The sequence below is a fragment of the Gopherus flavomarginatus genome, chromosome 22, assembly GCF_025201925.1.
Source record: "Gopherus flavomarginatus isolate rGopFla2 chromosome 22, rGopFla2.mat.asm, whole genome shotgun sequence".
Classification (NCBI taxonomy): Eukaryota; Metazoa; Chordata; order Testudines; family Testudinidae; genus Gopherus; species Gopherus flavomarginatus.
In genome coordinates this window covers 8952767-8967602 of record NC_066638.1, presented here as the reverse complement: position 1 = coordinate 8967602, position 14836 = coordinate 8952767, and the positions used below count along the sequence as shown (strand labels likewise).

The 14836-nt window shown below is 47.3% G+C and overlaps 1 protein-coding gene across 1 annotated transcript in view; it reads left to right on the top strand.

Moving 5' to 3' along the window:
• RUNX3 (RUNX family transcription factor 3) overlaps nucleotides 1-14836 on the top strand; it is a 117231-nt gene that overhangs the window by 42044 nt on the left and 60351 nt on the right. The window contains exon 3 of the mRNA XM_050932235.1: nucleotides 12671-12915. Coding sequence (XP_050788192.1) covers nucleotides 12671-12915 — 245 coding nt within the window. The remainder of the gene's footprint in view (nucleotides 1-12670; nucleotides 12916-14836) is intronic.

Below are 14836 nucleotides of genomic sequence, written 5' to 3'. Positions count from 1 at the left end.
CTTTGGATCAGCCCGTAAAGTCCCATTTCCATTAGCAGCCCTTGATCGCTTTCGAAGGGGCTGTTCTGTCTTTAGGTGCTTTATTACCCTTCAGCACAAATAGTTCATTTTCTCTTCATAAGCACATTCCTAAAAGAAAGTTGGGATTTCATTCTTTCATTATTTGAATGGCCTTACCCCTGTGCTCACTTGTTTAAATCAAGCATAAAGCTTGAACTGTTCTTTGAATATTTATGACTAGTTTTTATCTCATGCCATGCATACAAAACATACTTGATTCCTTTCCTAAAAGTTTTTTCAAGTGCAAAATTTTAAAAACATGTGGCTTTTATTGCAGGCAGGAATGGATAACAGCATTCCACACGTAACCACATTAAATGGAACAGTAATATTCATGTGCGTAAGGGCAAAAGCTGCCTTGTTTCCTATTTGCAATTGAACTCTGAAATTAATTAAGAACTAAAAAGGGACTGACAATCATTAGGGTCTTTTTAAAAAGAGTGGGAAAAGCAGATGGGACCCACACTCAAAAAACCCCTCGACCTCACTGTCAGTTGCACACAGGACGTGTACACTGAGCAAGTGTAACCTTAATTGTTATGTAGTGAAGGGAGAGGAGAGTTCTGATGAGGGGGGCCTAACTGACTTCAAAGCACAAGTTTCAAGAAGTGGAACTGGAGCTTCTAAGTCACTTAGATGCTTTTGAAAATCCCACCAAAATGATCATCCATTTTGACTGGGTTCCAGATCATCTTACACATTCATCCTAGGGCAAAGGGCAGACTGCTCATGCCTGTGACGGCTGTGAAGAAAATAGCACCTTTTGGGTGCAATTCTCTAACTCAGTGGTTTGCGCATTGGCCTGCTCAACCCAGGGTTGTAAGTTCAGTCCTTGAGGGAGCCATCTTAGGGATCTGGGGCAAAATCAGTACTTGATCCTGCTAGTGAAGGCAGGGGGCTGGACTCAATGATCCTGCCCTGAAGGGAGAGGGCTGTGGCAGGGAAAGCAGCTACTAGGCTGATTGGGGAAGCAGCTGGGCCACGCCCCAATCAGGCCTCAGCTGGCCCTATATAAGAGGCTGGGAGTCAGGTGCTTGAGTCTTTCTCTGGCTGTAGAGAGAGATGGGCCTGGCTGCAGGGTGCTAGAGACAGGGTACCTGAGTGAAGCAGGGCTGGGGAAAGGCAGAGGAGCCAGGGAGCTCCAGCCTGGAAAGCCCTAGGCTGTGGCCTAGCATGGGGCTAATAGGTACTGGGGGTTGCAGAGGGCAGCCCAGGAGTAGGCAAAAGCAGCAGGTCCAAGCCCAACTTTGGCAGGGATGAGTAGACTGATACTGCAGTTTGCCCCAAGGCGTGGGGGCTAGATGATAACTGGCAGTAGCTGTATACTGAGGTGAGGTAGGAATAGTGGGTGGAGGTTCCTGGGGAGGGGAGACCCTAAGACTGAGGGGTTACTGCCAGGGGGCAGTGCCTCAGATAACAGGGCACCAGGCCCAGGAGGGATATGGGGCGCCTAGCAGGACACTGGCCTGCAGAGGGTGCTCCAATGGCTGGAGAGCTAATTCCCTAAGACCACCAATAGGAGGAACCACAGGGGTGACCCACAGTCTGCATCATTAGTGACCCCTTTCACATAGCAAGCCTCTGAGTGTGACCCCCCCTTATGCTTTAAAAGCACTTTTTATATATTTAACACCATTATAAACGCTGGAAGCAAAGGGGAGTTTGAAGTGGAGGCTGATAGTGTGTGACTCCCTGAGGGGTCTGAACCCCCACGGTAAAGAATAGAAGGTGATTCTTCTGGCTCCCAGACACATTTTAACCACTAGAGCAAAGAAGACCTATTGGCCTTGCAAACCCCTACAGTGAAATTCTGGCTCCAGTGAAGTCAATGGGAATTTTGCCATTTACTTTTGGGACCAGGATTTCACCCCTAGGATCTTAAACTCCAGCTGGAGGGAGTCCCCCTGCTTCTCTCACTGCTGCTAATTATAAAAATCCTTCAGCTGGAGCCTGGCTGACAATTCTGTTGACGACGCACCCAGCAAAATGGAACTGAGTCCACACTCTGAGGCCTGCTGGCTTCTGAAGGGCTAATGGGAGCAAAGACTTGGTTTTGATTGTCAGAAAAGTAGCTCTGAGAAGGGAAGCAGGCCCATTGCGTGAAAAAAGGACCATTCCCACATCAGCACATTTTGTGGTGTAATCAATCGCACAAACACTCATGCTCAAGTAGATTAAGACTCTTTGGGACAAATGCATCACTGCAGTTTCTGAGCACCATGCAAGTTCACTGAGTCAGTGGAGTTGTACATGGAGCTAATCCCAGCCCAGGAGCTGATTTCTTACTGTTTGCCTTGCCTAGACAAACTCCCATTGACTTTTGCTGGGTGCAAGGACTGTCTTTTAATTCTGTGTTTGGTAGCCCCTGGCACAGTGAGATTCTGATCCATCCCTGGAGCTCTTGGGCACTGCTATAATTCAAATATTAACACTATCTGATCTGTCAAAGATGGAGGCACTCTGGGGTTATAAAATGTCACAGCCTGTTCCCCCTTGGGCCCAGCCTCTGTTGTTTGATTTATGAATGAATGGCATGTCCCTTTCCGCACATGCTGCTCTCAGATCCCGTCCCTTAACTGCAAAACAGATCCAGACACCCGAATGGCCCTGCTGAGAGATGTTTGCTCCTGAGAGCTTTGGGACACAGCTTGCAATGAATTTTTAATAGAAAGCTTCCTATAGACCATGCATTTACTTCCTTGATGTTAAAGCGAATGGATCTGCTGCTAAATACCAGCTCAATTGAATTAAAAACTACAGAGGATATAGTAAGTGAAGTAATCCCAGCAAGCAGTGATTTAAGGGCTTGCTGACCTCCCTGACACAGGAACAGTAGCTTTAAAGTATTAAGTATTTTAGAAGAGGCACATGCAAATCCTAGGACTTATTCACTGTTAACCTTTTCTAAAATGCACTCGCTACCAAGGGGGAAAAGCTTAACTAGTAAGAGCTCTAAAACCTATTTCCCACATGTCGATACTTACAAATTTGTGAAGGAATAAAGAATATGCTGAGAGGAGAGCGAAGGTCAGAGATTAAACGAGGTCTGTCTGTAGCACCATTCTTGCCATTTCCACCGCAGCCTCAAGAAAGAGAGCTTGAAAAATTCAGCTTTCCCTTGCAAAAGGAAGGACTAGGCTGAGTTTGTGAAGGATGCATACATTTCTCCTTACTGTAAAGCACAGATGGGGTCTGATTTTCCTCCCACTTCCACTGGTATAAATTGGGAGTGACTCCACTGAAAAGAATGAGGACGTGCTCTGGAGGGGGGAGGAAAGGGAATCAGGCCTGTAAGCTGCTTTTGGTGCTGAGGGTCTGTTGGGCCAGGGGTATTCTCTGGGTTGGGTGTTTGCTTTGTATTCCCTTTGCAAAAGGAGCCACCAGGCTACCATGAACTGGGCACTGCATGTCTCAGGATGGGCACCTGGCTCCACTGGCCACCTTGCTGACCACTGGGCCTGATCCCACATGGCTTTGCACTTTATGCTGTCATTCAGACCAGGGCAACCTTTGTGTAAAAGGTTCCCAGATCGGAGCCGGAGCATTTGGCACCCTTGTGCACTCTCTTGGCATGGGTGCAAATCAAGAAATAAGGTGCAGGGCAATGGTGACTCAGGCTTCTGGGGCTCAAATCTGCCCTCAGTTACACGGGTGCAAATCAAATGTCACCAGTGCATCTGAGTGCAGAACTGAGTCCATAGGGTCTCAGGGGAAAGGATCAAAAGCCACTGATTTGAAATAGCTTGAATTTGCTGCCTTTCTAGGAAGGCTACAGAGCTCATCTTTTTCCCCCCAGGCAGCTGAAAACAAGGGGGAGAAGGGACAGCAAACCAGAGCGGGGAATTGTTGGAGTGGGAGGAGGATTTGAGCGTTTTGAGTTGCATGTCTTGCTAGCACTGGTTTATGTTAAATTGTTCTGTCGCCCTTAAGGTATATTTGGGAAGTATTTACAAGTCGTGTTAGGAACGCCTAGAGCATATAGTTAGATGCCCTTTTTAGCACAGGCATAAAGCTAAATCAATAAAATACCAACATATTTCCAATGAAAACTCTTGGCAGCACCTATGACGCTCAGTCATGGACCATTGGGCTAGGTGTTGAACAAATACAGAACAGAGAATTTACAATCTAAACATCTACTGCATCTCATTTGTAAATATGGACAGAAGGTAACCAATTGCCCTACAGTCTGTAGGCATAATTCCCATTGCTTTCTGTGGTAGATTGGTCTGTGGGATCACCTGGTCCAAAGTTAGGAATCTGGAGGCTATTTTCAAGGTGCTTCTTTTCTTTCATTTTGCAGGTTTCCCTTTAATCCCCTCACAGAAGCCACCTTGCCTTTCCACTTGCTCTCCTACTTCCTTAATTCTGCATGTGCCCATGAAACCTGATAAACAGCTCTGTTCATCACGCTTATTACATGTGTGTTCTCAACAGTATGGTCATTGTCATGCAAAATGAATGGTCATGTCACTTGTAGCTTCTGTAAACAGGAAAACAGAACTTGTCACTTTTCTGTTATAGTTTGTCTTCTGGGGTGGACTGGTTTGTATATGTTGTTTGTTTGTTTTGGCTTTTTATGTCTGTCTGTCACATTTTAGGAATAATCCCTTAAAATTATTAGCAGAAACTTGCCTTTAAAGAAAAGAGAAGGGAATTTAAAACAATCAAATAAACCTCAAATATCAGGATTTTACTTTTGAATCAGATAAAACAGACACCTTTTAAAATTCTAACCTAATTTTTCTTTGGGAAATGCTGAAAAGGCTTTAGTGGTCGGGTTTCTAAGCACCCACAATAGAAGACAGGTTATCAAATGTGCTCAGCACTCCGCTTCCCTACAAGGTGGTCTGGTCTTTTGAAAATCTAACCACTTGTTTAGAGGCCTAAATGTGAGCTAAGCTCCTTTATAGACAGACTCTAAATGCCGTATTTTTTTTCCTTTAGCTTTACCATTCACCCAACACAATCCAATTATCTCTCTGCTGATGTCCTTAAAGTTTGAAAAGAGACCTTTGTTCTTAAAGGTAAATATTACTTTAAAACTAGACAATACAGTATTTGACAGTGCACACTCAACCTTCGTTCTCACATAGTGACCACCATTGAAATCACTGATAAAAGGCAGCTAATATTTTTTAAATAACTATTTAACTTGGCTGGCTAAATGGGATTTGTATCTGCGTGATTTTACCTTAGCACAACTGCTCTTATCCTGTTCTCCAACAAGTCATGGTCCTTTTGCTATTAACTTCACTGGGACTGGTATCTTCTGATTAAACTTTGAGCGTCTTTCAAAACTTCACAGTGGACTCATGCAGCCTGACGAAGCGATGCAAACCTGACTCCAGTGTGGAAGCAATTATTTAAGACATTTAAGTAAAACACAAACTGCCATGTACAAGATCAGAGAGAAAAGATGGGGGTGGTAATATCTTTTATTGGACTACCTTCTGTTGGTGAAAGAGACAAGCTATCCAGAGCTCTTCTTCAGGTCAATATCAAACAGTCCAGAGACAGCCCCTTCTTGGCTATTTTGGGGTTTGATCTATGAGGTTCAGTGTTAAAATAAGGGTTTGTACATTACACACAATAAAACAAGTCTGTTTCTCTAATAGGATCATGCACAGAGGTTTCCTAAAGCTTGGGGAATTGCACCTTTCAGATGATTGTCTGTCTATCCTGAATTTAATCAGCTCTCTCTGAGTTACTCTCCCTGAGATATGACAGGCTGGAGGCTTTCAAAAAACAGCCAGTGAAAAGGCCCAGAGACACAGACAGCTTCCATCGCCTGTCAGCCAGCCCTCCACCCCGGACCCTAAAGCAGGACACACCCTCTTCGTAGAGTGTGTTACCCAATGTCTCTTCACAAGGGGGGAGAGTGGGATTTGTGCACTGGGCAGAAAATGCCTGAAAAATCTTTCAGCTCCTCAGTGTAACTTAACCAACCACGTTTGCACGCTGGAAAAGAATCTTTCAAACAGATCAGAACCTACAGCCCTTGATGGGTTTAGCTAAAATCAATGATTTCATCTAAATACCTTTCCAGCTATAAAACCCAGCTCCCAACCATCCACTTTCAAGCAATTTACCCATAGAGATCTTTTTTTAAAAAAAACTGTTTAGACTATAAAGGAGCATCGAAATATGTTAACGCAAAGATCCTTCAGTCGCTCTTTACCTGAAAATAAAATCCATCTACTACATTCCTCGGTAGCCAAAGCAACAGGACCGATTCTGCCAAAGGAAACTCCCGATGGGTCTAATTCCGAACTGCACCAAATAGGGTATAAACAGGTAATTCGGTTTAATCGAGCTCCGTGTGTGTATAATGCCTGCACGAAACAGGTGGAGCTGGCCTGGAAGAGGCTAATGAGGCGCATGATTTAAATGCCCGAATATATTCAAGAATTTCCCTTACCATGCGTATTAAAATGATGGTAAATCTGTTGATTTCTGTTGCAGAACAAATCAACCTCTGTTTTAAAAAATACCAGTGCATTCGGTATGCAGCAACTTGTTACTGAAGAGAAAATTGTTTTCATGCTAAATGTATTCTTTGGGGAGGGGGCCTGATTTGTATTACATTATTTCTCCATAAATACATGCTGGTTAAGGAAGACATTGCCTGTAGGAGTTGGGGGTGTAATAGGCGATCGAACCATAAGGGAATAACCCTCCTCCCCCATGTTTCAGGTATCAGAGGAGTAATCCTATTAGTCTGGATCTGTAAAAAGCGACAGGGTCCTGTGGCACCTGATGGACTATTGGAGCATAAGCTTTCCTGGGTGAATACCCACTTCCTCAGAGCTTATGCTCCAATACTCTTTGCCCCCCCTCCCACGTTTCAGATCGTAGGGATGCCAACAAGATCCCCACACCAAGCACTGCAGGTCGGAGAAAGCAAACGCGGAGCTACAGGGTTAGAAATGAGAACAGACGGGGTGAGTGAAACGTGTCTCCATTGCAGGGCTCAGCGTTGACTTTTGCAAGGGACGTGCTACTGGCATAAGGGAATGAAGATGATTTCATTCCATCGAGCAGTTTAATGAACGAGGGGGGAAATTGTAAACCCTCTACAAGGAGCTGGCTCGTGGGAAAGCACCGTTGGGTTTATTTCGTGCTCGTACAGGAGAATGTCGATGGAGTCCAGGCTGCTTGGGGAATATGTAGGCGTTATTTCGTTCTCCCCCCTCCCCGCCACTTTCCGTTTGGGCTGTCTTGTCAAAATACCCCCGGGCACGTACTGGATTTAGCACCCTGCAAACTTGTGTCCCTGCAAAGCTGAAAAGAGAGCCATCGTCTGCCCCCAAGGCGGTTGGAGTGGTAGATTTCAAAGAATATTTGCTCGCCAAGCAGAAAATCAGAAAAGCAGATCGGGATTGCAATGGAGGCAGGGAATATTTTGGTAAAAGCCTCCGTTACTCGGGAGAAACCTGTAGAGCAACTGGGAAATGAGGCAAGCAGCGGAATCACTGGAAAATGTGCTCCCTGCAACTGACTTTCTGCATTGTTTGCCATGTTGTATGTAAGAGCAGTCTGTAGAACTAACTCTCTGTGTGTACACACACACCCCCCCCCCCCATATTGTGTATGTATTGCAGAGAGAGAAAACCAGCATTTATCTCTGGCTTCTCCAGTAAACCCACTCAGGTGCATTAAACCCCTGGTGAAATTCTCGTGAGCTGCAACGTATAGAAAATATTAGACACGAGAGTCTAGGATATCTTATCTTTTTTTTTTAATTTTATTGTTATTTTTGGCATGGAGTAAAAGTGCAGCTAAGTGTTTGAGGGGGTTCATTGGGGAATGCCCTGGGGCTGGCGCTGAGAAAGTTTAGCTGTGATATTCGGCAAAGTCAATCACCTGGCAAATTGTATTTGCTCAGATTAGCAGATCAGAGCCGTTCACAATCAGTGACAATATCAGCGATCGTTTGTGATTCACACCACTTAGATCTGGATCGTTCGAATCCGTTTCCACTGGCAGGACGTTCCCAGCTGGTACCGACCATTTTAAACCGCTTCCTTTTGACGCGGGGAGTTTTAGTGTCAGATTTCGATCACTGGAAAGAGACTGAAAAGTTAGACATTTATTTTCTGCTTTAGTCTCTAAAAACCAGGTGCTCCAAAGAGCTCGGCTTCTATTCAGGCAGCTAAATAAACCAGCCAGGTTCTCCCCTGGCAGCGGTTGAGTGAGATTTTGACAATCTGGCAACTTCTGTGAGGCCAAATCGTGGATAAAACCTGCCCTGAACAAAAAGTTCCTGTTGGAAAAGCAGCTGAGCTCGCTGTAAAGAGACCTCCCCCATCTCTTTCTCATGATATTAACCGGGAATAAATCGGGGGGGGGGGAATAAATGTATCTAGTTTAACATAAAAAGAAACAAACAAACCCCCCAAATCGAGTTTAAATGTCAGAATAAATTCTGAACCCCAGAGGAATGTTCCTGTATTCCTCTCCCGTGTGGTTGATCCCAAAGATTGCGGCAAATACAGCCTGTAACACAAAGTTCCCCTTTTGGGGGAAGTCTGTGGCAGCTTTCAAGGGGCAGATGCTGCTCTCCAGGTGAAAGAGCCAGTGTCTGTGTCTCTCCCGTGGGGAGAAAAGGGTCGGTAAAAGACTTTCTCGGGTCGCTCCGCCGCATCTTCGGGGAGCACATTGCTTTTAAGCCCGGGGTCGGACTGAACAAAGCTGGCTGGACACAGTGGGAACCTCCTGGCTGCATCCTGCTGTTAGCATGGGACTCATCGAGGGAGCCAGGTTCGGGGGCGGGGAAGAGGGATTGGTGGGGAGACGTGGGGGGCCAACGCGGTGAGGGGCTTTGATTCTGCACAAGCTAGAAAACGGAGCCGCCCCGAGCTGGCAAAGCTGCTCCCGGTTGCCCGGGTCCCTTTTCTCTTAGGGCCGTTCAGACGTGGCTAAAGCGCCAACTAGCGGCTGAGTCGGAGAACTTCACTTCCTCCGCCGTTCAGCTTGGGTGTGGCTGACCCGCCCCTCCAGGTTTTCCAGCGCGCAAACATGGGTGAGGGGGTGACAACCCATCCCAACATCTGTGAGCCCCTTCCTCCCCCCTCCCCCCAAAACACGCCCTTTAAGTGGAGCCATGGAGGAACTTGGCTTCGTTTGCAGATACCCCTTCTACAAAAAAATCTTTGGAAGAGACAGATCATTTGGGTCACATCTACCCACCCCCTGCTGCCAGGGCTGTATTCAAATCTCTCCCCCGTTACTGGGTTTGTAAGTATAACCAGACATTGGTGCTTTCTGTGGAACATGGCTCTGTCGATCTCTTTTGTTGTGGAAAAGAACAGGGGTGATTCTACGGACCTCAGACTTTCACCTAAAAAGGGAAAGAACTGTAGCATTGTTAAGAGTTGATTAGACACGCACGTCGATTACAATCACAGCTGTGAGACAAATAGAAATCTGTTCTTCTGGATTTCTCCCTTTGTGATTTCATCCAGCCGTCCGCCCCGTCCCTCCTCCCCTCCGCACCCCCATTCAATTTTCCACGATTGTGTTTCAAGATGGTCTAAGTTTGAGGTTTCTTTTCATTTAATGTTCATTATGGAGAAGTCTAAACACACACACACACGCACAGAAAAACAACTTTCAACATGGGCATGTTTAGATCCTTTTTACTACATAACCAAACCATTCACAGAGATCTGGTTATTGAAAAATTATAAATTGGCTTGGAAAAAAAATGTTCCGCTTAGTGAAATTGACACGAGTTTCTTCTGTTTAACAAACACTGCAATGTTGGCTCCTGAGGGCAGGGGACTGGACTCGATGACCCCTTGAGGTCCCTTCCAGTCCTAGAGTCTATGAATCTACGAGTCAATTTTCTAGATTAGAATTCTGTAGGATAGGATCAAAGTAAACAATCGTATAAAATGATATGGAGAAAAGGTTCCAGGGAATGGATAGAAATTGGAGGGATTTGGAAGACAAAAGCCCCTAATCGAGTTCAATGTGTCGGTGCTGCCGCAGGCTCAACCTTCTTTCAGTATCTACGACCTCAAAAGAAAAGTGTCTCATAACCAGTGGTTGTTTTTTTTTACATAGTCCAATGAACAGTTTACCCAGCCCAGAATCTAAACAGTTTCTGATCCGGTGTAGACTGAATGGCTTGCTACAGAGAACATGCCATGTGCCATAAAGGAATTTGTAAAACCCACCAGCGAAGCTGTTGAAGTGAGGCAATCGATTTACCTCCCTGGACATGATGGTGCAGAAATTTAACGTCCTTTTAGAAATGTCAGCAGTTAAACTGTGTGTGACGGTGCTTTAATTTCCATTGGACATATTAGTATTATTTGTGTTCAAATGTGACAAAAACACTGTTTGGTTTTATAGATTATTCTGCGGTGCATTTCGTTGTAGCGGTTTTATAGTTTATTAGACAGACGATTTATCTGTTTAAAAAAAAACCTGTATGCAAACATGAAACAAAAACTACAACCGATCAATTAATTTTATTCTTACAGAATCAGTATCATTTTTGCCCCCTACAGATTTTCTTGTTCAAATTCCATTTTGAAAACATGTATTTCCCTGGTTTTAAATCCAAACAAATGCATTGGGAAGGATCATTATTACTGTTTTAAGAGTGGCTAAACTAGACATTATTTTGTTTTTGTTTGTTTTTTAAAAGGATAATAGTAAATAGGACTTTGTCCTGAAACGATCGGCTTGTCTATCTGTGCCTGTGTCAGTTTCACTCTGGGCCAGTAAGATAGCGGAGGAAGCGTGTTAAGAAAAGAAAAGCCCCCAGACTCCTTTGCACAATGTATTCTTAGGTCCCTATGTCAATTTCCGTCTGAAAATGCAGTTCACACTGGCTAAACTGCAGACTGATAATGAGGGCTGTCGGTTGTGTCCTTTTGGTGTTACACACACAGCAGTGAGTTGGTCATTAGTAAATAATCCCTGGATCTTTTTTCCTTTTGGGTTGGACCATTTTAACAAATCCTAGCAAATCGGTTAGCCTCGCTGCTATCTCGCTAGCGCTCTGCGAAAGGGTGGCATCGCTCTGCGGTTTCTTGGAGAGGTCGAGCCTCGCTCGTTTCTTATTTTGACCCTTGGACGCTTTTTTTTGAGGTGGCAGGGCTGCGTGTCGGCTCCAGACACGTTTCGCTGGCGGTGGCAGCCGTTTAGCTGCCTAGCAGCCCAGTTCGCAGGGTGGGATTCAGACGGGCATCTAGACGGACTCTCGGCTTAAGAGCCACGTGTCCCTGCAGCGTGTGAAAGTTTGGGGAGACTCGGAGACGCAAGTCCTTGCACCGTGCTCCGTCCCGCAATAGGTGAGGCTATAAAGCAACGTTTTAATTGGCCCCGGCCACTTAATGAAGCCCCGCTGAATGGAGCGCTCTGTCTATGCGTGTTTTTAATATGCCACCGGTCCGCTAGGTGCGTCCTCCTTCCAGGCTGGGGCTTGGGGGCGGGGCTTCCCACAGAGACCCGCCCCCTTGCCTCCTCGCTCCGCCCACTCCTCCCTTGCTTCTATCGCTTTCCCAGGCAACGTGTGCAAATGAGGGTTCCCGGCCCTTCCTCTCCATTGGCGCTCCTCCCCGTCAGTCAGCAAGCAGCTCCGCCCCCGGCTGCTTTGAGTAGATAGGGTAGCTCGGAGTCTGTCGGCGGACTCTTTGGGCTGGTTTGAGAGCTCGGCAGGGCTCTGTGGTGAAGGGGGGCAGTGTCTGCCATTCAAAAACCCACCACCACCTGCGAGCCACAGAAGTGGGGGTGGGGGAGCCCAGCTGTTCAGAATTGGTGCCCCACACCCAGCGAGGACTGTGTTGGGAACGGGCCGGAGAGGACGGTGGAGCTGTTTCTGGGACTCGCTTGGGGGTTGGCGGGGGCGCGTGTCCTCCCAGACTCGCTGCCTGGAGGCTGGGCCCTCGGGTGCCAACTCAACTCCCGCAGCGCTGCACCTTCGGGGGCAGAAGTTTGGCTGGAGGAAAGCCCCCAGCGACCGCGCACCGATTTGCAAAGCGGCTTCAGCACCAGAGAGGAAGGAAACATCCCGGGACCGAGCGAGGGCTCCGGCCAGCTCCCCAGCAGAGCGCACGGAGACCTGCCCAGTGCCAAGGGACCCGTGCGCGCCCGGGCAGACTCGCCCAGATCCGGCAAAGAGGGGGACTCGCTGCCTGACTCCAGGGCCGGCTGCTGCGGGCAGGGAGGGAGGAGAGAGCCCAGGAGCTCGCCACCCGAGCCCTGTCGCCACGCGACGCCAGCCCGGCGCCGGAGCCCACGGGTGACCCTCAGGAGCCGGGGTCCCCCGTCGCCCCAGCTGTGACTCGACCTTTCCCCCGGCTCCTTTGGCCTGAGGAGGAGGCGAAGGGCGCTGCGGGTCCCAGCCCCTGACAGGGCGGAGGCGCGTTTCCTGAGCGCAGGTCACACCCCGACTCCCTCGGCCGCTTCTTCTTTTCCTGCTCTCTGTAAAGCGCTGCCCCGAGAAGCTGCATCGGACCCGGCCGGCCCCTGGCTTGGAGAGGGCAGCGGCGCGCTCCGGGCGCCTCTCCCCAGCTCCCCCGGCCCGCCAGCCCCCCGCGCCCCTCGCTCGCCGGCTCTCTAACGCCCGCTGTTGTGATGCGTATTCCCGTAGACCCCAGCACCAGCCGGCGCTTCACACCTCCCTCCACGGCCTTCCCCTGCGGTAAGATGGGAGAGAACAGCGGGGCGCTGAGCGCGCCGGCGCCGGGCTCCCGAAGTCGGCCCGAGGTGCGCTCGGTGGTGGACGTGCTGGCGGACCACGCGGGCGAGCTGGTGCGCACAGACAGCCCCAACTTCTTGTGCTCGGTGCTGCCTTCGCACTGGAGGTGCAACAAGACCCTGCCGGTGGCCTTCAAGGTAAGCCAAGGGGCGGGGAGGGGGAGGCAGATGTTTCCAGAGCCGCCAGATGTGGCTTCTTCCAAAGGGCTGTGTCTGAGCCCCCTGAGCAATGGCTGGGGGCGGGAGGAGAAGGGCGCGAGGCTTTTTTTAGCGGGGAGAATCTTACCTACGAAAATCAACCTTAATATTTGCACTCCAGCTCCCGCCCCCTGTTCATTTTAAATCACTTCTGCCTTCACTTTCGGGGCGCGTATTAATTTTTAATCAAGCTTTCGCGCTGCCCTGCGGTTATAACATCTCCGATAGGGTTAGGAGCTCTCAGGGAACTCTGAAGTTTAATGAGCGTCGAGGCTAATTACCTAAGGGGGGTGGGGGAAAGATCTGCTCTGAAATAATAAAGGGGAAGAAGTGAACTGCAGAGACAACTGGGCTTCATTAAAGAGCAGCTTCCATGTCGCTTCGTCGTGGCTTTTGTCCCGGTTGTAATTCACTCAGTCAGTTGGCTCCTATGGGATATTTAAACATTAAAAATCGGCCGGGTTTCTGTTTCTGGATGTATAGACTGAACTGGGGGAGGGGGGCACTATACGAGAAAGAAAGATAGCAGACAAAAGTGACAGTCACCTTACACAGACCCAGATCTTTCACCACGGATCAGAGAGACCGCAAAAGTCTGACAAAGGAAAACCAAATATTTTCCCTTATTCTGGATTCATGATCAGGCCAAACAGTACAGGCGAAAATAAATCTTTCGCGGTCAACTTGAACGCTGATCCCTTAAGGATTTATGGAGTTTCTCGTCAGTTTCTTAGGAAGAATGGGAGGGTGTTAAAATATAGACATGGAAAAAACCAAACAAACCAGGAGCTGAAGGCTGGAGTTAATAAAGAAGGACGAAAACCTTTCAGAGCGCTGTGTTGCAGCGGCTATAGGCTAGCAAGAAACGGCGACACCGAAAAGGTTCTTTATGGGGGACACATATGTAATTTTTTGGGGCTATTGCAAAAAGTAATTATAGGTGTGCGGTAGGGAGATGTGGCTAGAAAATGGATCTGACCTGAATGGATGGAAAAGGGAGTTAATATAAAAATGATATAAAGAAACTGAAAACCAAACCCAACACATTCAAACCGATGTTGTTGTGTTTTGGGGGCGGAGGGAAGTGATGAATGATCGTTTAAAACTCCAGTTTAATTTCTTTTACTCAAATGATAGACCGACAGGAAAGCAGCCTGAGCAACAGTGGTAGATAAAACCAAAGGGGCTTGACATCATTGGTGCAGATAATATTTTAGGAGCACAAACGTTTAGCAAATAAGCCTGGGAATGATCGAAGTCAGAAGATACATTTCAACTGTAGGAGTGTAAATATCACTTTTGAATGCTGTCTGCCCTCTCAAATCAAGAAAAGGCTGAAAAAGAAAATTCATCCCTGCTTAAAAACCCGCGAGAGATATTGAAAGTCTTTGGAAAAATATGAGTTCCTTTATTTCTGACTTTTCCAAAAATTTAAAGCTTAACAGAGCTACAGCCAACTGAAATCAAAGCGGAAACCTGGTTGCTTTCGATCCAGGGTATTTAGAGGGAAACTGTCGTTTTGCATAATAGCAAAAAAATGAGCCCTCTTCGCTTGATGTTTTCAGGATGTTGCAGCCCCTAAATTACATGGCTTTTAAAATATTCTTCAGCTCCAGCGGTTTATCTGAATCCTTTTGCAAATAGGTATTTATATAAACGAGCGTGGGGCAGAAAAACTCCCTTTGGCAATTCTTTTAAAACGAATCCAGGCTCGGCTGTATTTTCTAGGACTGAAGAGGATATTTTGTGTCGGCTTCCATAGGTGTTTAGAATAACATGCGCCTGGCCCTTTTAAGGACTGAAATTTTGACAATATTTGGAATATTCTGTGGGGTTTTCTGTTAAAACTGTGTTGTGGTGT